This window comes from Cherax quadricarinatus, chromosome 9 (genome assembly GCF_038502225.1).
Source record: "Cherax quadricarinatus isolate ZL_2023a chromosome 9, ASM3850222v1, whole genome shotgun sequence".
NCBI classification, from domain to species: domain Eukaryota; kingdom Metazoa; phylum Arthropoda; class Malacostraca; order Decapoda; family Parastacidae; genus Cherax; species Cherax quadricarinatus.
In genome coordinates, this window is record NC_091300.1 from 46193750 (window position 1) to 46217040 (window position 23291).

The following is a 23291-nucleotide window of genomic DNA, read 5'->3' on the forward strand; positions in this document are numbered from 1 at the left end:
TAAATTCGAAAAGTCTGAAATTCGAAGCAATATTTCCCATAAGAAATAATGGAAATACTATTAATCTGTTCTAGAAACCCAAAAATATTCACACAAAAAATAAATTTTATAGAGATTAATTACAGTTTTACATACAACAAATACTATAGTTTTTAATTATGTATAGTAATACATATAAGAACATAAGAACATAAGAATGTAGGAACACTGCAGAAGGCCTACTGGCCCATACGAGGCAGGTCCTTATCAAAACGACGTCTACCTAAAGCTACTCAAGAAATAACTCCTGTACCCCTTAACACCAATCAAACCCAGTCCCTCCCACTCATATATTTGTCCAGTCTCTTCTTAAAGCTACCCAAGGTCCTAGCCTCTATCAACCCACTGGGAAGACTGTTCCATGCATCTACAACTCTGTTAGAAAACCAGTACTTACCTATGTCCTTTCTAAATCTAAATTTATCCAACTTAAATCCATTATTCCTGGTTCTTACCTGGTTCGACACCCTCAGTACTTTATTAATGTCTCCCTTGTTTATGCCCGTCATCCACTTATACACTTCAATGATATCTCCCCTCGTTCTACGCCTCTCCAGAGAGTGGAGATTTAAGGCTTTAAGTCTATCTTCATACTTACCTTTATTGAAGATTGGTGATGGCATCTGGAAGATAGGGAGGAGGAGAGAGGGAGTTGGGGTTAGTGTTTGGAAGGAGAATCCCCCTCCATGAGGACTTCAGGTAAAGCCCTCTCTGGGGTTGCTTCCCTTCTCTGTCTTTTAATGCCACTAGGACCAGCTTGAGAGTCACTGGGCCCCTGTCTCACAAAATAACTTTCCACAGTCCTCTGTTTCTGGCGCCTCTTTAACATTTCCCTAAAATGGAACATGGTTCTGTCACTGAACTTGTTGCAAAGATGGCTTGTTTCAGCTTGCTCAGGGTGGTACTTCTGCACAAACATTTGGACATCATTCCACTTGGCACAAATCTCCTTAATCTTTGAAGAAGGCACCTCATCCACTCCCTATATTAACACCTTTCGCAACATCAGCTTCCTTGATTTGTTCTTTCTTTGACAGGATAGAACCGATGGTTGACTTGTTTTTTCCACACATCCTGGCAAGCTCAGCAAATCTCATACCACTCTCATGCTTCTGTATTATTTCCTTCTTCACATCTATGGTGTTTCTCACTTCCTTTACCACAGGGGTACCACTAGCAAGTTTCTTTGGGCCCATGGTAGCTTAATTCACAGTTCCACAAGCACTAAACACAACGAAATAATCGTAAAATGCATGAATGAGAGCGCAGGTTAGTGTTCACTCAAGCATAAACAAAGCTAGACTGCTCACGGCGCCTGCGCGGGGACGCGGACAGAGCGGGCCGGCAGACAGGTCCCGTACCTGGCGGTCCGAAAATAGGGGTGCTTTCGATAATAGGGACACAGTTTGTCCGAAAAACTGGTCCTATTTTCGAAATGTTCGATATGTGATACGTTCGATTTTTGAGGTTCCACTGTAATTACAGTTACTTGTTGATTCGTGTAATTCATTTTGTAAAAAGCTTACATCAGGATCTATGCCTGTAATCATAGGATGAGAGTAATTTTACAAACTAGATTTTCTGAGTAAAATGATACAAGATTTATATTGAATTTACAACTAGACTTATGACTAAGACTCCGTGATTAATCTAAAACTTGTAAAAATTTGAAAGAAAAATGGATTATTACAGAATAGAGAATTCAGTTATACACTTTAGCATCTAATAGCACCTTAATTATTTTAACAAGTGAGTTTATGAACTACAGTAGATATTTACAGCTAAAATAAAGGAGCTAATGAATATAATAATAAAAGAACATTTTAAAAGCAAAATCAGTAGCATCTGAGGTAGTCAATAGCACCTGGAGTATTTTAATGGCAAAATAGTGAACTTATTACACTGTAGCCCCTGAGAATAGCACTTGGATTATTTTAACAATTGTGAATATATGAACTACGGTAGTTATATAAAGCTAAAATAAAGGAGAAAATATATAAGGGACTAAATTAAATAATGGTAAACAAAGTTCAATGGACAGATAGTCACTAAGATATAATATTGATTTGGGAGTAAGATCTGATTTGTAATGTATAATAAGTTGAGCAGTTAATTGCACTATAAAAAGTAGAGAAATAGGAGGTAGTTGGCACTAGCTAGCAAAAGATAGTTTTGGGACTCGCACAATAATATAATTGGAATATACACTAATTGCACACACAATATAAAAGGGACTTAAAAAAGGAGTGGTAAACAGAATCAAATGGACAGGTAGCAATCATGAATAACATTAATTTGGAGTAAGATTTGACTTGCAACACAAACTTATGAGCAATTAATAGTAATTAAAAAGTAAAAAGTATTTGAGGTAGCTGGTATTAACTAGTAAAAGAAAAAAAAAATGCACAATAATGTAATAGTAAAAAAATAATAATGCACAATGATGTAATAGTAACGTACACTATATGCACCACACGTATTTATGTGTTAAGGACACTTATCTAATCTGTTACAGAAATGTCAGCTTTTCTAAGGAAGGTAGAGAAATGTTCATTTGAGATGGTGTATTGTTGTCCTGTTGAAGTTTTTCTAACTAGTATTTTCCCATCTCGAGTGAAACACTGATGTATTTTGTTTTCCTGTTTAAGTTTTCTCAACGTGAACAGAAGGTTTTGACATTTTCTCGTTAAACACTCGATGAACACTCCATTTTTCATTGTAATTGCTGATTAATTAAGTCCTTTCTTTTATCATATGAATGAAGTCTGATGATAATACTGTGTTTACTACCTTGTTTTCCTAGCAAACATGTTTCTTTGATTTCATTGTTTTGCGCGATAACTTTTACGTGGTCCTGTATTATCCTGATAGCAGTTTCTTTGCACTGTGCTTGGGTTATTTCACTAGGAATGTGTGGACTGTTTATTATAACTGTATCAGACAACTTGTTCGGTTTTGTCGTCTTGGAAATCAAGGTATTCATTCAATCGAGTGTGCACGTTCTGATTCCAGTCCTTGATTGCTTCTTCAACCTTCATATTTAGAGTTGTTATTTACTCAGTTTGACTGGCTATAGCTGTTTTCAGAGTATTTTCTGTGTCAGCACTTCCCGAGTTGCCGGGATTGCCTTGTATTTGTCGCTACCCATCGTTCCCTCAGTAATAAGCTGTCCAGGTCCTTTAGCAGTAAAACTGCCCCAAAACATCTTATGTGGGTGTTTTGGCACTTGTTGAATGTGTCCATTCCAAGGAGGTTCACATTTGCTACAACTTGCCACCACTGATCTATACCCATATACTTCAAAAAGCATCTCATCTGAAACTATAACTTTTCTTCATTCATCTGTTGTCCATCCATTATTGAGTGCCCACCACAGCCATTTTTTCTTCATAGCAGCAGTCAGTAATTGTTTCTTTACTGGCTTTCTGGCAGTCTGTCATCTTCAAGGAGTCTTTGTTGAACAGTTGAAGAATCAACATTTGCAGATGCCAAATCTCTCTGTAGATCTTTGCTGGTTTCTTGGGATCCTTCACATTATTTCTTATGATAACCTTGTTGTTGTAAGGTGTTGTCTTGTGTTTTCTTCCAGATCTTCCTCGACGCAGTGCTCCACAGTCACCAGTGTCATCAGCCCTCTTCAGAATTTGACCAACAGTTGACTTTTCTATGCTAAAAGTTTTGGCTGTCTGTCTGATATTCAAATCGGCCTGTTTTCTAAGAGCTACAATACTTGTATGCTTCTTAGGTGTAACATCCATCATGAATTGAGGGGGAGAATTTGGCAAAAACCACTTTCACTCGTGGGGCATGCTTGCAGGAAAATCCTTACAGAACAACAGTTGTAACACTGACCAGAGTTGCAGGGTAATACCACAGCTGGATAGCTGCGAGAAATTGTTAACAAACATCTGAAAAGAAAAGAACCTAAACTACTTTAATTAAGTTGGAGACTGATATGAGATAATCACAAAATTTATTTCTGTCCCAGTTAATTTGCACACTACCGTAAAGCTGTGTATGGATCCTGCTTTCCACTTCGCTCTCCAGCTTGTTCCACTTCCTGAATTCTCTAAGGGTGAAGCAATACTTCCTAACTTCCCTGTGACTCATCTGAGTTTTCAACTTCCAGCTGTTTCCCCTTGTTTCTGTTTCCTATCTCTTAAACATTCTGTCCCTGTTCACCTTGCCAGTTCCTCTCAGAATTTTGTATGTCATTATCGTATCTTACCTAGTTCTCCTGTCATGCAGTATCATCACGTTGAGTTCCTTTAACCTTTCCTCATAGGACATACCCCTTAGCCCCAGGACTAGCCTTGTTGCAAACCTCTGCATTAGCTCCAGTTTCTTGACATGCTTGACCAGTTGTGGGTTCCGTACTGGCACTGTGTGCTTCAATATGGGTCTGATGTACAAGGTGAAGCGTCATGAATGGCTCCTTACTTAGATGAAATTAAGACACATTATATACCATTCTTACATTCCTTACTTAGATGTTGGAAAACAGTTCTTAAATTTACCAGATGTGCATGTGCTGCAGCAATTATTTGGTTAATGTGTGCTTCAGGGGATGTGCTCAGTATGATGCTCGTCCTGATGATAATGACACCAAAAGTACGAAATCTGATGGAAAGCCTACATAATTAGGCTCTTGCAAAGTTAGTGACCTAGGCGACATTTATGCATCGGCGATTTTGCCCACTTTGAGCCCTATTTTCGGCCAATTCCATTGCTCCAGTCCACCAAACTCATAGCTTTTTCTTTAGAACTCTATTTGTTCTATCAACTGAGTACAAGAAACCGCCCATTTACCGATTTCAACTACCCAATAAAGTGGTCAGAAATTGGCAATTTGGCCAATTTCATGCAAATTAAAAAATATCAGTTTCAAAATAGGGTCCAGAATGAACAATGCAGACATTCCTGGCACTAAAATAATATTTTCTCTGTTCATCAGTCACGTCTCCAGGCCCCTGTTATATTACTCTTGCTTTCTATTTTGAATTTTTATTCGCACAAAAAATAGAAGATTTACTGTTATGCAGACTACTGCAATATTGTAATAATTGTATAAATACCATCAGCCCATTCGTGACTGCATATTAGAATGGCTGGTTGGACATTTATTGGACAATGATGTCATTTGTTTACTCTTGAACATCGGCATAAATCTAACATTTCTTCCACTTTGAGCTCCATTTCAAGATTCTTTTCTTAGTAAAACCAATCAGAATCACTTCTGTTTCTATAGTATGTTTTCCATTCTATCAAATGAGACCAAGAAAACAAGAATACACTCATAAATACTATTCGAAAATACACCTCAAAGTCAGCGTTTTAAGCCTTTGACTGTCGCAGGCCCCTTTCTGAAACTGTCATTCTATGTTGCAAAATATTCGAAAAAAAAAATTATTTTTTCTTATGAAAATGTTAAGAGTATTTTTCTGAGTGTTTTAGTCCAAAAAAAATTTTTTTGCCATCAGTTCTTACCGAGATATAGAGGTGTGAAGTTTGCAGAAAATGAGTTGTGTATAGCAACAGCGGCGACTTCCGCTCACCCGGTAAACTTTGGTTTACTTGTAATTGAAGGTTTGTTGTTTTTTTCACTATTTTATTTTTTCACATAACTTATGTGGCCTGTGAGACCAAAGTAATGTGCAATGTACATATATACACTCGCTGTATACAACACAATAAGCACACAAACATAATTATCAATATATTGTTTACAAAACTTGTTTACAAAAACAAACAATACAAAAAATTTTTTATTACTATTGTTCTATAATATATATATACCAATGTACAGTCACTGAACATATTCCTAGAAGTTCTGCAGCTTGTCTTTGAAACATGTTTTCATACACAATGGTGTTTTACACTCATCACACATAAAACCAGTGTGTGCATTTTTGTGGACTTTTTTTTTTATGTGCAAAGACAAAACACCTTGTCTGAGCAGTTTTCTTCAAAGTATTAGCAGGCAGTTGTGTTATGTAGTTATCCTAGGTAAATGGTCGTGTGTCATCATTCCTTCCTTCCTGCATTCGTTTCCTACCTTCCTTCCTACATTCCTTCATCTTTCCTTACTTTTTTCCTTCCTTTCATCTCATCCTTCCTTCATTCCTGCCTTCCATTCTTCCTTCTGGTTTCTATAATATATATACACATATATAGTCACTAGATACTTTCATATAACTGCCATTATCTTCATTCAGCAAGCTTGTCTTGTGTGTGAGTGTGTGGCTTATAATTGTTTTGAGTCAGGAGTCGGCAGCTGTCAAAATGACATATTATCTCATTACTCACTCCCCCTACCACCTGTCAAAACAATGGGGTGGGATGCTGCTTCCACTCCATTCTATCTAATTATCTTTCTCCCTCATTCTATCTCTTTCAATCTGTCTCTCTCTTTCTATCTGTTCGTCGATCTCTGTCTCACAGGTACACACAAATACAAGTACAGTAGGGCCCCACTTACACGGTGGGTTAGGTTCCAGGCTGTCGCCGGAAAACAGACATCGCCGGAAGGCAGTACACCATTTTTTCCATTTATAAATGCATATAAATGCCAGACAACAAGTTTACACTAAATTATATTAACTTAGTAATAGAACTAGGCATTAAAAACACACAAAGTAAAATACATTCACAGTAAATTCATTACTTATCTTAAAGTATTTGTAATCTTAATGTAGGGAGAGAGGTGAGTACTTATTTGTAGGAAGTCAGGTGCAGGTAGCCCATGTGTAGGTAGCTCTGGCTCCCCGTCTCATACTTAATATACAATATTTAAAACACCCCAGAGAGGTAAAATACACATACAATACACTCATTATTTACCTTAAAATATGTGTAGTCTTAATATAGGAAGAGAGGTGAGTAGTATTTATTTGTAGGAAGACAGTGTAGGTAGACGGTAGGTGTAGCCTGCCTGGGCTACACCTACTGGCTACCTACACTGTGGCCCAGAGCCATGTTATTAACATCGACATGCCTTATTCAATGAATTTAATCATTTCTAACAACTACCTTTAGATGCCATCATAAACAAAGGTAGAAGTAATGAATAATTCATGCCGAAAATTGTAAACAAAAGCGGAGTGAGGGAGTGGCTGGGCCAAACGCAGATTCATACACATTTTCTCTGATGGCTGAGCAGAGAAAACGTAATGTTGTCCCTCCACCCGGCTACCACATGGCTCCACAAGTATTATTATCAGAGCACACATAAAATGTGCAGTAAATGCCAGACAACAAGTTTACACTAACTTATATTAAGTTAGCAATAGAAATAGGCATTAAAAACACAATAAAAGGTAAGATACACACAGAGTACACTATTACTTACCTTAAAATATTAATATTAATTTGTGAGAGGTGAGTGGCAGGGTGTTTATTGAATAAAATCAGAATGGCACCATCATCCTCTAACTTGGCACTTAAAGCAAGAGGCTTACGACTTCTCTTTTTATTACAGCTAACCTTAGACGCCATCGTCAATGAGAGCCAACTAGTTAACGAAAGAGTAAACGAGATACAAAGTTGAGACAATGTAAGAACACAAACTGAGCAGGTAGTGGACGATCACTTAGTCAAGCGAAACAAATGCGTATTAATGTGTCTACTTTTAGTTCATGTTCATTTGTAAGAGTTTGTTAAACATTTACCTCAATATTTTTTTATTATAATAATAATTACCTCACAATACAAATACAGTGGACCCCCGGTTAACGATATTTTTTCACTCCAGAAGTATGTTCAGGTGCCAGTACTGACCGAATTTGTTCCCATAAGGAATATTGTGAAGTAGATTAGTCCATTTCAGACCCCCAAACATACACGTACAAACGCACTTACATGAATACACTTACATAATTGGTCGCATTCGGAGGTAATCGTTATGCGGGGGTCCACTGTACTCTTACATTGTGTACAAGTTAGTTCAGAATAAACAAACAGCAACACACCATTTTTAGAGTGAATGAAGATAATAATAATAATAATAATAATAATAATAATAATAATATTATTATTATTATTATTTTTTTTTTTCAACAAGTCGGCCGTCTCCCACCGAGGCAGGGTGACCCAAAAAGAAAGAAAATCCCCAAGAAGAAAATACTTTCATCATCATTCAACACTTTCACCACACTCACACATTATCACTGCTTTTGCAGAGGTGCTCAGTATACAACAGTTTAGAAGCATATACTGTACGTATAAAGATACACAACATACCCCTCCAAGCTGCCAATATCCCAAACCCCTCCTTTAAAGTGCAGGCATTGTACTTCCCATTTCCAGGACTCAAGTCCAACTATATGAAAATAACCGGTTTCCCTGAATCCCTTCACTAAATATTACCCTGGTCACACTCCAACAGATCGTCAGGTCCCAAGTATCATTCGTCTCCATTCACTCCTATCTAACACCCTCATGCACTCTTGCTGGAAGTCCAAGCCCCTCGCCCACAAAACCTCCTTTACCCCCTCTTTCCAAACCTTTCGAGGACGACCCCTACCCCTCCTTCCTTCCCCTATAGATTTATATGCTTTCCATGTCATTCTACTTTGATCCATTCTCTCTAAATGACCATACCACCTCAACAACCCCTCTTCTGCCCTCTGACTAATGCTTTTATTAATTCCACACCTTCTCCCAATTTCCACACTCCGAATTTTCTGCATAATATTTACACCACACATTGCCCTTAGACAGGACATCTCCACTGCCTCCGTCTCCTCGCTGTTGCATTTACCACCCAAGCTTCACATCCATATAAGAGTGTTGGTACTACTATACTTTCATACATTCCCTTCTTTGCCTCCATAGATAACGTTTTTTGACTCCACATATACCTGAACGCACCACTCACCTTTTTTCCCTCATCAATTCTATGATTAACCTCATCCTTCATAAATGCTTCCGCTGACACGTCAACTCCCAAGTATCTGAAAACATTCACTTCTTCCATACTCCTCCTCCAGAATTTGATATCCAATTTTTCTTTATCTAAATCATTTGATACCCTCATCACCTTACTCTTTTCTATGTTCACTTTCAACTTTCTACCTTTACACACATTCCCAAACTCATCCACTAACCTTTGCAATTTTTCTTTAGAATCTCCCATAAGCACAGTATCATCAGCAAAAAGTAACTGTGTCAATTCCCATTTTGAATTTGATTCCCCATAATTTAATCCCACCCCTCTCCCGAACACCCTAGCATTTACTTCTTTTACAACCCCATCTATAAATATATTAAACAACCATGGTGACATTACACATCCCTGTCTAAGACCTACTTTTACCTGGAAGTATTCTCCCTCTCTTCTACACACCCTAACCTGAGCCTCACTATCCTCATAAAAGTTCTTTACAGCATTTAGTAACTTACCACCTATTCCATATACTTGCAACATCTGCCACATTGCTCCTCTATCCACTCTATCATATGCCTTTTCTAAATCCATAAATGCAATAAAAACTTCCCTACCTTTATCTAAATACTGTTCACATATATGCTTCAATGTAAACACTTGATCTACACATCCCCTACCCACTCTGAAGCCTCCTTGCTCATCCGCAATCCTACATTCTGTTTTACCTCTTAATTCTTTCAATTATAACCCTACCTTAAACTTTTCCTGGTATACTCAGTAAACTTATTCCTCTATAATTTTTACAATCTCTTTTGTCCCCTTTCCCTTTATATAAAGGGACTATACATGCTCTCCGCCAATCCCTAGGTGTCTTCCCCTCTTTCATACATTTATTAAACAAAAGTACCAACCACTCCAACACTATATCCCCCCCTGCTTTTAACATTTCTGTCATGATCCCATCAGTTCCAGCTGCTTTACCCCCTTTCATTCTACGTAATGCCTCACATACCTCCACCACACTTACGTTCTGCTCTTCTTCACTCCTAAAAGATGGTATACCTCCCTGGCCAGTGCATGAAATTACCGCCTCCCTTTCTTCCTCAACATTTAAAAGTTCCTCAAAATATTCTCGCCATCTACCTAATACCTCCCTCTCCCCATCTAGCTCCTCTACTCTGTTTTTAACTGACAAATCCATACTTTCCCTTGGCTTTCTTAACTTGTTTAACTCACTCCAAAATTTTTTCTTATTTTCATTAAAATTTGTTGACAGTGCCTCTCCCACTCTTTCATCTGTTCTCCTTTTGCACTCTCTCACTACTCTCTTCACCTTTCTTTTACTCTCCATATACAGTGGACCCCTGCATAACGATTACCTCCGAATGCGACCAATTATGTAAGTGTATTTATGTAAGTGCATTTGTACGTGTATGTTTGGGGGTCTGAAATGGACTAATCTACTTCACAATATTCCTTATGGGAATAAATTCGGTCAGTACTGGCACCTGAACATACTTATGGAGTGAAAAAATATCGTTAACCGGGGTTCCACTGTACTCTGCTCTTCTTATAACACTTATGCTTTGTAAAAACCTCTCGTAAGCTACCTTCTCTTTTATCACACCCTTTACTTCATCATTCCACCAATCACTCCTCTTTCCTCCTGCCCCCACCCTCCTATAGCCACACTAATAATTATTATTTATTGTAAAATATATTTTTTTTTTTATTATCACACCGGCCGATTCCCACCAAGGCAGGGTGGCCCGAAAAAGAAAAACTTTCACCATCATTCACTCCATCACTGTCTTGCCAGAAGGGTGCTTTACACTACAGTTTTTAAACTGCAACATTAACACCCCTCCTTCAGAGTGCAGGCACTGTACTTCCCATCTCCAGGACTCAAGTCCGGCCTGCCGGTTTCCCTGAATCCCTTCATAAATGTTACTTTGCTCACACTCCAACAGCACGTCAAGTATTAAAAACCATTTGTCTCCATTCACTCCTATCAAACACGCTTACGCATGCCTGCTGGAAGTCCAAGCCCCTCGCACACAAAACCTCCTTTACCCCTTCCCTCCAACCCTTCCTAGGCCGACCCCTACCCCGCCTTCCTTCCACTACAGACTGATACACTCTTGAAGTCATTCTGTTTCGCTCCATTCTCTCTACATGTCCGAACCACCTCAACAACCCTTCCTCAGCCCTCTGGACAACAGTTTTGGTAATCCCGCACCTCCTCCTAACTTCCAAACTACGAATTCTCTGCATTATATTCACACCACACATTGCCCTCAGACATGACATCTCCACTGCCTCCAGCCTTCTCCTCGCTGCAACATTCATCACCCACGCTTCACACCCATATAAGAGCGTTGGTAAAACTATACTCTCATACATTCCCCTCTTTGCCTCCAAGGACAAAGTTCTTTGTCTCCACAGACTCCTAAGTGCACCACTCACTCTTTTTCCCTCATCAATTCTATGATTCACCTCATCTTTCATAGACCCATCCGCTGACACGTCCACTCCCAAATATCTGAATACGTTCACCTCCTCCATACTCTTTCCCTCCAATCTGATATTCAATCTTTCATCACCTAATCTTTTTGTTATCCTCATAACCTTACTCTTTCCTGTATTCACCTTTAATTTTCTTCTTTTGCACACCCTACCAAATTCATCCACCAATCTCTGCAACTTCTCTTCAGAATCTCCCAAGAGCACAGAGTCATCAGCAAAGAGCAGCTGTGACAACTCCCACTTTGTGTGTGATTCTTTATCTTTTAACTCCACGCCTCTTGCCAAGACCCTCGCATTTACTTCTCTTACAACCCCATCTATAAATATATTAAACAACCACGGTGACATCACACATCCTTGTCTAAGGCCTACTTTTACTGGGAAAAAATTTCCCTCTTTCCTACATACTCTAACTTGAGCCTCACTATCCTCGTAAAAACTCTTCACTGCTTTCAGTAACCTACCTCCTTCACCATACACTTGCAACATCTGCCACATTGCCCCCCTATCCACCCTGTCATACGCCTTTTTGAAATCCATAAATGCCACAAAGACCTCTTTAGCCTTATCTAAATACTGTTCACTTATATGTTTCACTGTAAACACCTGGTCCACACACCCCCTACCTTTCCTAAAGCCTCCTTGTTCATCTGCTATCCTATTCTCCGTCTTACTCTTAATTCTTTCAATTATAACTCTACCATACACTTTACCAGGTACACTCAACAGACTTATCCCCCTATAATTTTTGCACTCTCTTTTATCCCCTTTGCCTTTATACAAAGGAACTATGGATGCTCTCTGCCAATCCCTAGGTACCTTACCCTCTTCCATACATTTATTAAATAATTGCACCAACCACTCCAAAACTATATCCCCACCTGCTTTTAACATTTCTATCTTTATCCCATCAATCCCGGCTGCCTTACCCCCTTTCATTTTACCTACTGCCTCACGAACTTCCCCCACACTCACAACTGGCTCTTCCTCACTCCTACAAGATGTTATTCCTCCTTGCCCTATACACGAAATCACAGCTTCCCTATCTTCATCAACATTTAACAATTCCTCAAAATATTCCTTCCATCTTCCCAATACCTCTAACTCTCCATTTAATAACTCTCCTCTCCTATTTTTAACTGACAAATCCATTTGTTCTCTAGGCTTTCTTAACTTGTTAATCTCACTCCAAAACTTTTTCTTATTTTCAACAAAATTTGTTGATAACATCTCACCCACTCTCTCATTTGCTCTCTTTTTACATTGCTTCACCACTCTCTTAACTTCTCTCTTTTTCTCCATATACTCTTCCCTCCTTGCATCACTTCTACTTTGTAAAAACTTCTCATATGCTAACTTTTTCTCCCTTACTACTCTCTTTACATCATCATTCCACCAATCGCTCCTCTTCCCTCCTGCATCCACTTTCCTGTAACCACAAACTTCTGCTGAACACTCTAACACTACATTTTTAAACCTACCCCATACCTCTTCGACCCCATTGCCTATGCTCTCATTAGCCCATCTATCCTCCAATAGCTGCTTATATCTTACCCTAACTGCCTCCTCTTTTAGTTTATAAACCTTCACCTCTCTCTTCCCTGATGCTTCTATTCTCCTTGTATCCCATCTACCTTTTACTCTCAGTGTAGCTACAAATAGAAAGTGATCTGATATATCTGTGGCCCCTCTATAAACATGTACATCCTGAAGTCTACTCAACAGTCTTTTATCTACCAATACATAATCCAACAAACTACTGTCATTTCGCCCTACATCATATCGTGTATACTTATTTATCCTCTTTTTCTTAAAATATGTATTACCTATAACTAAACCCCTTTCTATACAAAGTTCAATCAAAGGGCTCCCATTATCATTTACACCTGGCACCCCAAACTTACCTACCACACCCTCTCTAAAAGTTTCTCCTACTTTAGCATTCAAGTCCCCTACCACAATTACTCTCTCACTTGGTTCAAATGCTCCTATACATTCACTTAACATCTCCCAAAATCTCTCTCTCTCCTCTGCATTCCTCTCTTCTCCAGGTGCATACACGCTTATTATGACCCACTTCTCGCATCCAACCTTTACTTTAATCCACATAATTCTTGAATTTACACATTCATATTCTCTTTTCTCCTTCCATAACTGATCATTTAACATTACTGCTACCCCTTCCTTTGCTCTAACTCTCTCAGATACTCCAGATTTAATCCCATTTATTTCCCCCCACTGAAACTCTCCTACCCCCTTCAGCTTTGTTTCGCTTAGGGCCAGGACATCCAACTTCTTTTCATTCATAACATCAGCAATCATCTGTTTCTTGTCATCCGCACTACATCCACGCACATTTAAGCAACCCAGTTTTATAAAGTTTTTCTTCTTCTCTTTTTTAGTAATTGTATACAGGAGAAGGGGTTACTAGCCCATTGCTCCCGGCATTTTAGTCGCCTCATACGACACGCATGGCTTACGGAGGAAAGATTCTTTTCCACTTCCCCATGGACAATAGAAGAAATAAAAAAGAACAAGAGCTATTTAGAAAAAGGAGAAAAACCTAGATGTATGTATATATATATATGCATGTGCGTGTCTGTGAAGTGTGACCAAAGTGTAAGTAGGAGTAGCAAGATATCCCTGTTATCTTAGCGTGTTTATGAGACAGAAAAAGAAACCAGCAATCCTACCATCATGCAAAACAGTTACAGGTTTTTGTTTCACAGTCATCTGGCAGGACGGTAGTACTTCCCTGGGTGGTTGCTTTTCTACAGTTATCCCCCAGTTTGACTAGAGAAAACGTAATTCTTCCGTCACTACCTACACAGCTGCTTTGTAAACAAATCTCATATTTACATCAATTTTTATTCTGTGAGTGTATGTATCATGTTTATATGCTATATAATGGGGTTCATATATAATTTTGAGGAAAATATCATAGATGGATTAATGAAAATGCTTATATTGATGTAAAATAAGACATTTAGTGTGCCCAAGAGCGATTATTATTACATAGTATTGGCGTCATGAGTAGAGAGAGACTTTAGCGATTTTAATGTGTACCTGCACACCAGCACATTGTGTAAGTATATTTAGGTAAAGGTACACATAAGTATAATTATCAGAGTACATATAAAATATGCAGTAACTTTAAAACTCTTGAAATTTTGGAAAGTTTCCTGACATAATAGATGTGGTCACGGAAAATGTAAACAAACCTGGTGGGGGGCTCCGTATTTGAAAGACCGCTTGCCGTATAGCAAATTTTGGTCATAATATGACATCACCGTATTAGCGGAACGCCGTAAGGTGAAACGCCGTAAAGCGGGGCCTTACTTTATACATATTGTAAATTACCTAGGATAACCCAAAAAATCCAGACAAAGTGCCAAACTCAGCTTGAAGATGTGAGTAAACGTGATAATAGCAGTCTTGTGGCTCTCTCTGAGACAGATCTAGACGGATAGACAGGGAGCTTGGCAGACAGACAAATAGACAGACAGAAATGTTTGTGTACCAGCAAAAACAAAGGGAGGGGGGTGGTCATATAATCTCTTCTTATCAGCTGCACCCTCCCCCCACCGTCGTTGTTTACGCTCATCAAAGTTCAGCTCTTATCAGATGTTATCTCCCGTTATCTTGTCACTGTCATGGGGTGGACTTTTTTTTTTTCTTGCTTCAAGGGAACAATATTATTATTTCTTCTTCTTCTTCTTCTTCTTCTTCTTCTTCTTACTTCTTACTTCTTACTTTGTACTTCTTCTTACTTCTTCTTCTTACTTCTTCTTTTACTTCTTCTTTTTCTTCTTCTTCTTTTACTTCTTCTTCTTCTTCTTTTACTTCTTCTTTTTCTTTTTTTTTATTTTTCTTCTTTTTTTTATTTTCTTTTTTTATTTTTATTTTTTTTATTTTTCTTCTTTTTTTTATTTTTCTTCTTTTTCTTCTTTTTCTTCTTTTTCTTCTTCTTTTTCTTCTTCTTCTACTTTTTTCTTCTTCTTTTTCTTTTTTTTCTTCTTTTTCTTCTTCCTCTTCTTCCTCTTCTTCTTCCTCCTCCTCCATTGCTTTTGGTCTCAAACTCCTCAAAATCATGATATTGATCTTCACTGACACTTCCATCTGTGTTAGAGCATCACTTGGGAAGAGAAGAGTCCCAGATTTACTTGGGAGTCACATATTTCTTACCGCTAAGCATGCTGAAAAAGGACAACTGTAATGGCATTCCCACAATGCACCACTGGCTCCCCGATTTTTTTTATATGGTGCACACTGACCATGGAGACCCATTCTCTCACATGTGGGCCTACCAGCTTTCTCCTGTTTGATTTGAAGCCTCTAGAATTTATGCGTATAAATTCGTCAGAAACAGTGGTGCGTATATATATGGCGTAACGTAAACAGTCAAAGGGTTAATCCAAAAACACGGTCGGAATTTTTTTTCTCATGCACTACGTGCTACAGGATTTTATATATACGTCAAACACATTGGCTCGTGAGACGTATATACATGACCAAAACAATCAAAGGGTTAAGCATGCAAGGGCAGCTGCTCGCTGCATCACGTGTGACGCTAAACACACTTGTTGGTGAGACTGTGTCTTGCATTACCTCGTCTTCCCCTACGTGCACGATTTGGAAAAAGGTGTGGAAATTGTGTGGTAAGCACCCTCCGGACCCAGCTCCTGTTTAACGGGTTGCTGGAGTTGATGTTGCAGAACCTTTGGAAGTTCCCACAGAAATTGGGAACTATCTTGTCTGTATCTCCCGAGTGCTTTACCTCTGTCCCTCATTTCTTGTGTCTAAACCTACCAGAGAGCAATTGCCCTTATATTTGTCCTCCAGTGGATTGGAGCCATATAACGTACCTTTAACTCTTCAAGAACTGGAGTCCACTCTTCCCATGTGCCTGTGATCAGCACCAGGCCCTGACAATATCCACATCAGTATCCTACACCATCTCCATTCTACGGCCCTTCCTGTTCTTTTTCGTCTTTTCAATCTAATTTGGGAGTGAAGGGTTCTCCCACAACACTGGGAATCAGCTATTGTACTACCGTTTCGCAAACCTGGTGCCTCAGGGATTGACACCTCTCACTATCGTCCCATTGCCCTGACCAGTGTGGTCTGCAAGGTGATGGAACGATTGGCGAATAGATGTCTGATGTGGTTCTTAGAGACACAGTAGCCTTTACCCTTGCCAATATGGCTTTCGTAAAGGCTGCTCTACTTTAGACCACCCTGCTCCACTTTGATACATGTATTCGAAAATGCCTTTTGTTAATCATTCTGTCCTAGTAGTCTTTTTCGATCTAGAGAAGGCATATGACACCACTTGGAGGTATAACATTCTAGCTCAAGCCCACTCCTTAGGCCTCCGTGGTAATCTACCAAACTTCATCGCTGCTCTCTTGTCCGATAGACATTTTCGGGTCTCTATTGGTGCCTCACGTACTTCAGACTTTGTACAAGCCGAAGGAGTCTCACAAGGTTGTGTCCTCAGTACTACTAATTTTCTCTTAGCTATAAATGATCTACCTTCCATTCTTTCTTCACATATTTGGTCATCACTTTATGCTGATGACTTTGCTATGGCTTACTTGGGCACTGACTGTCGACTGGTAGCGGCTGCCCTTCAGGTAGTGATAGACCGAGTCTCCTATTGGACCACTTCTCATGGCTTTAAATTTTCCAGTATGAAAACCCGATTCATTACCTTCACTAGATGCCCGCTTTTGCCGGGTACTCCCTTGTACTTACACGGTTCACGTATTCCGACATGTGATAGTCAGATTTCTGGACATGCTCTTTGACCGCCAGCTGATGTGGAGACCTCTTATTTCATCGTTAAAGACAACTTGCCATAGTCAGCTAAACCTCCTTAAGGTTCTTGCACATAGTTCATGGGGAGCAGATCTTTGCATTCTCCTCTGTTTGCATTGCACCCTAGTCTTGTCCAAGCTAGATTATGGTGACCAGATCTATTCTGCAGCTTCTCCTGCAACTCTATCTGAGTTAGATCCTATTCATCACCAAGGTCTCCACCTGTGCCTTGGTGCCTTAAGTTCATCCCCTGTTGAGAGCCTCTTTAGAGAGGCGAATTTTCCTTCCTTGTCTGATCGCTGTGATGCTCATTGCTTTCGCTATTATGTTCGATCCCATGACCTCTACAATCCTTCCATGTATAGGGTAGTCACTGATGTTAGTAAACGTTCTTTATTTTGTTCGTCGCGCGTTTACTCCGTCCCTTTTCTCTCTGTTTACATTTGCTCTTGTCTTCTCTACAGTTACTAACTCTTTTATGTTCATGTAGCCTCTCACTTTTCCCTGCCCCCTTGAGAAGTTCCAGCTATTCGTGTTTGTTCTTTCTCACTGCCATACGCGAAAGCCCAACTACCTACGGTGGCTTCCCACTCTCTTTTTCTTGAACACTTCCACTCTCATTCTCATGCTATTGCAGTGTACATTGATGGTTCTAAGTCTTCTGATGGCATTGGATTCACAGCAGTGTTTCCGGACAGTGTCGTGCGAGGGCATTTATTACCCTTGTCTAGCATTTTTACGGCTGAATTGTATGCCATTCTTGTAGCAATTACCCGTATTGCATCTGTGCCTGTGTCACCATTTGTGATCATTTCAGACTCCCTTAGTGCTTTACAGGCTATACGGAAATTTGATACACCTCACTCCCTAGTTCTTCGTATCCAACTTTGGTTACGCCGTATCTCTAGCAGACACAGAGATATTGTTTTTTGCTGGGTCCCTGGTCATGTTGATGTACAGGGCAATGAACAGGCAGACACTGCTGTGCAGTCAGCAGTACATGACCTCCCAGTTTCATATAGAGGTGTTCCATTCATGAACTATTTTGCTGTAATTGCTACCCATCTTCGCATCCATTGGTAACAACGTTGGTCTGATCTGCTCCATAACAAACTTCATTCTGTTAAGCCGAGTATGGGTTTTTGGCCGTCTTGTCATCGGTGTTGAGGTTGGCAGACTACTCTCTCCCGTCTTCTCAACGGCCTCACTAGTCTTACTCACGGGTATCTCATGGAGAGGCATCCTGTTCCCCTCTCTGAGAATTGTCAAGTTCCAGTATCTGTTAGCCACATTCTGTTGGACTGCCCACTCTATCAACGAGCACGCAGAATTTACCTTCAACGTCGTCTCCGCTCTGCTGTTCTTTCCTTACCTTCCCTTCGTGGTGACAGTCCCTCCTTTAATCCAGACACTCTCATTGTCTTTTTGACAGCAACTAATTTACTACACACACTCTTACAATGTCTCTGGCACTCTGCTCATCCCTTTCCACCTTAATCTCTAGCTACCCTCATCTCCTGCACTGTCCACTGCCCTGCAACACTTCATAACCTAATAATCATCCCTTTTCCTCTTAATACCCATTACCCCTGCATCCTTCCCTGCCCTGCTGTGCTGTATAACCCTTGTGGTTTAGGGCTTCTTTCTAATTATAATAATAATAATGTGTGCATATATGCATGCCAATGCATACATGTGTGCATGTGAGTGTGCATGCATGGATGTGCATGTGTGTGCGAATGTATGCATGAGTGGGTGTGGGGTGTGTGTGTGCATCAGTTTGTGCACATGTGTTCATGTATGTTTGCACGTGTGTGTACACACACATGCACTTAGTATTTGCAGGTGTCTTATTCCGGTTTGTCTTCAAGTGTCCCAGCAGTGAGTGTGTGTGTGCTCATGCTTTTGTGTGTATGTATTGGGTGTTTATCTCTGAGAGCATTGCACTCTTTAGGCCTAACCTACGAGTTTTTTACTTGTCTTCCCACTTATTCTAGCAATAAAAAATATTTGTACATGTCTATCCTGTATTGCTTATGGGTTTGTTAGTGTCCCTAAAGATGGAATAGCTGTGTGTATGTGCTTACATGTGTGTAAGTGTGCGTGCATGCTTGTATACATATGTACTCGCATATTTGTGGTTGCAGGGGTCGATTTTCAGATCCTGGTCCTACCTTTTAACTTGCCACTGTTGAGATTCACTCCCTCTTAGCCTCATGGTCCCCATCATACTTGCTGTTAACAATGTATAGTCTGCCTTCCCCCATGTCCTCACCAAGATCATTTTATTTCCTGACCACTCTGAGACTGTGTGGGGGTGTGGTTGTGATTGTGGGTAAGTGTGTGTGGGTGTTTTTATTGCCAAGAGTGGTGAATGATCTGCATGGTCAGATTAATTTTCATTATCAACTCTTCCTACTCCTGTATGGAGATGGAAAAGAAATACTTTTAATTGTTTAACAACTAAAATAAACTGATAAATCCTTTACAATTTACTTTCACACTATCACAAGGTTTACTGTGAGAGGGGGTAAACTGTCTCTTGAATATCCACTGATAGTGTGGTAAGCTGAATCTTTCACAGGTGATCTCTTACACAAAAGATTGATGTAACGAATAAGGATGTATCAGTTACAGAAGTTTCACTGTATTTTTTAATTTTTAATTAACACTTTCATTGTATTTTTGGCCTTTTTCAATTCTAATATGATCTTTATTTTGTTTTCAGAAACAATATGCATTATGTACTTGAAATGATTATCAATTTTATTCTTTTAATATTAACAGATGGAGCAAGTAATGATGGAGGGCTAGGAAATGTACGACTAGAACACCCTCGGTGTGCTGTAATGGTGGAAGTTTTAGACCAGTACAATCAAATACAGCGCCGTCTTGAACCATACATGGCTCGCTATCACCAAGCTATGGCTAATGACCCTGTCTACTCTGATGAGGTTTGAGTTATAGTTTTTAAATGTTTGCAGCTAGCTTCCTTCCATTTAGATTAATTGCCAGTATCCTTAGAGATTTGCTAATGTCAACATTGTTTATCAACTAAAATTGCCAGACTGACCCAGGACTGGGCTGCGAGAGTAGGAAACCTCTCGAAAGCCTTCAAAGGTATAGAATTGTCTCCAGCTGCAGTGTCAGTCCAGTTGTATCGGTTTCGAAGCCGCTGTTGGTCCTGTAGTATGAGACCATGAACTCGGCTCACTCAGATAAACTGTGAGTGGTAAATTGGAGCCTAGATATGAGGGAATGGGTCTGTGTGGTGTGTCCCATATAAAAAAAATATCCTTCAGCATGCAATGCATTATGACAAAAACTGTGGCCGTGTTTTTGGTTTAAACAATGACTTTGCAAGATGTATTTTTGTATGGTTTTCATGGTTGTATTCTCAATTTCTTGGTCTCGTTTGATAGAATGGAAGATATGTTACAGAAGTAGAGATGAATTTGATTAGTTTCAGGACCGAAAGTAGCTTGAAACTAAACTCAAAGTAGCAGAATGTGTGATTTTTGCCAATACAGTGGACCCCCGCATAACGATTACCTCCGAATGCGACCAATTATGTAAGTGTATTTATGTAAGTGCGTTTGTACATGTATGTTTGGGGGTCTGAAATGGACTAATCTACTTCACAATATTCCTTATGGGAACAAATTCGGTCAGTACTGGCACCTGAACATACTTCTGGAGTGAAAAAATATCGTTAACCGGGGGTCCACTGTATTCCAGAATACACAAATAACGTCACTTGTCAAGTATGCGTCCAACTGGCCAGTCTAACACACATTTAGGAATGCACTAACATTATTTATACAATTATTGCAATAAAAAAAAAGTAAATTTTCTATTTTTTGTGTGAACAAAAATTCAAAATAAAAGGCAAGCATAATAGTATAAGAGGGGCCTGGAGACATGACTAAGGAGCAAAGTAAATGTTTATTTAGTGCCAGAAATGTCTACATTGTTTATTCTGGACCCTATTTTCAAATTGGCAATTGTTGAATTTTGTGTGATATTGGCCAAATTACCAATTTCTGATAACTTTATTGTGTAGTTTAAATGGGCAGTTTCTTGTACTCATTTGATAGAATAGAAGGCATAGTAATAAAATAGCTTTGAGTTTGTTTGGCTGGAACAGTGGAAGTGGCCAAAAATAGAGTATAAAGTGGGCAAACTTGCTGAGATCGCTAACTTTGTGAGAGCATAATTCCATAAGTTTTCCATCAAATTTTATAATTTTGGTTTCATCACCTTCGGAAAAATATTCCCTATCATTTCGTAAGATAAAACAATTTTTTCCATTCAAATTTCTTCGACCCTGGTAGCACGTTTACAAGCAGGGTCTCGATGCTGAAAGGGTTATCCTATTAACTGTTGGTGTCGTATATGTATGTCTTACGAGCCAGTGTTGGTGACGTATTAATATGCCAAAATTCTAGCGGCTTCAAATCGAGCAGGAGAAAGCTGGTAGGCCCACATGTGAGAGAATGGGTCTGTGTAGTCAGTTTGCTCAGTATAAAAAAAACCTGTAGCACGCAGTGCATAATGAGAAAAAAACAACTCCGACCGTGTTTTTGGATTAAAATGCCAAATATGAGGTGTATTTTCGTATAGTATTTATGGTTGTATTCTAGTTTTCTTGGTCTCATTTGATAGAATGGAAGACATATTACAGAAATAGAGATGATTTTGATTGGTTTCATTAGGAAAAGGACCTTGAAATTGAGTTCAAAGTAGCAGAAACGTTCGATTTTTGCCGATGTTCAAGAGTAAACAAATGACATCATCGTTCAATAAGTGCCCAACTAGCCATTCTTATACACAGTCAAGAATGGGTTGACATAATTTATACAATTATTACAATACTGCAGTAGTCAACATAACAGTAAATCTTTCATTTTTTGTGTGAATAAAAATTCAAAATGGAAAGCAAGAGTAATATAACTACGGCGTGAAGCCGTGAAAATGTTACAGTAGGGCCCCGCTTTACGCCGTTTTGCTTTACGGCGTTCCGCTAATACGGTCATTTCAAATTATGACCAAAACTCACTATATGGCTCCTCCCACCTGACTTTCTAATACGGTCGCCGCGCCCCCACCCAGTTTGTTTACAATCTCTATGAGATCCGTAAGCACTAAGTCTCTCCATTTTGTCCAGAAACTCTGAAATTTCAAGTGTTTTTAAAAGTTATTTCATATTTTATATATACAGTGGACCCTAGCCTAACGATATTAATCTGTTCCTGAGAGCTCAACGTTAGGCGAAATTATCGTTAGCCGAATTAATTTTCCCCATGAGAAATAATGGAAATCAAATTAATCTGTTCCTGACACCCCAAAGTATGAAAAAAAAATTTTTTACCACGTGAAATATTAATTTTAATACACACAAACTGAAGAGGACGTGCACAGTTACATAACACTTTCCTTTATTGAAGATCTGGTGATGATTGATGAGATGGGAGGAGGGGAGTGTGTGGATGGTGTTAATGTTTAGAAGGGGAATTCCCTTCCATTAGGACTTGAGGTTGCAAGTCCTTTTCTGGGGTTACTTCCCTTCTTCTTTTAATGCCACTAGGACCAGCTTGAGAGTCACTGGACCTCTGTCGCACAACATATCTGTCCATAGAGGCCTGTACCTCTTGTTCCTTTATGACATTCCTAACATGTTTCACAACATTGTCAGTGTAATAGTCACCAGCACGGCTTGCAATAGCTGTGTCAGGGGGGGTGATTTTCATCAAAAAAGGTTTGCACTTTAAGCCACATTGCACATATTTCCTTAATCTTTGAAGTAGGCAACTTCCTCAATTTCTCTATCCCCTCCTCCGGAGCAGTTTCCTCAGGTCTGGCCTCTTGCTGTTGAAGATGATCTAGCAGCTCATCAGTGGTTAGTTCATCATTGTCCTCCTCCACCAACTCTTCCACATCCTCCCCACTAACCTCCAACCCCAAGGACTTCCCCAATGCCACAATTGATTGCACAACTGGCGTAGGCTTCTCAGGGTTAGCC

The 23291-nt window shown here is 39.4% G+C and overlaps 1 protein-coding gene across 4 annotated transcripts in view; it reads left to right on the top strand.

The window, feature by feature from the left end:
• LOC128685937 (large proline-rich protein BAG6) overlaps window positions 1-23291 on the top strand; it is a 264734-nt gene that overhangs the window by 166760 nt on the left and 74683 nt on the right. For all 4 annotated transcript variants that reach the window (XM_070083407.1, XM_070083409.1, XM_070083410.1 and 1 more), the window contains exon 9: window positions 20057-20223. In XM_070083407.1, the coding sequence (XP_069939508.1) occupies window positions 20057-20223 (167 nt within the window). The remainder of the gene's footprint in view (window positions 1-20056; window positions 20224-23291) is intronic.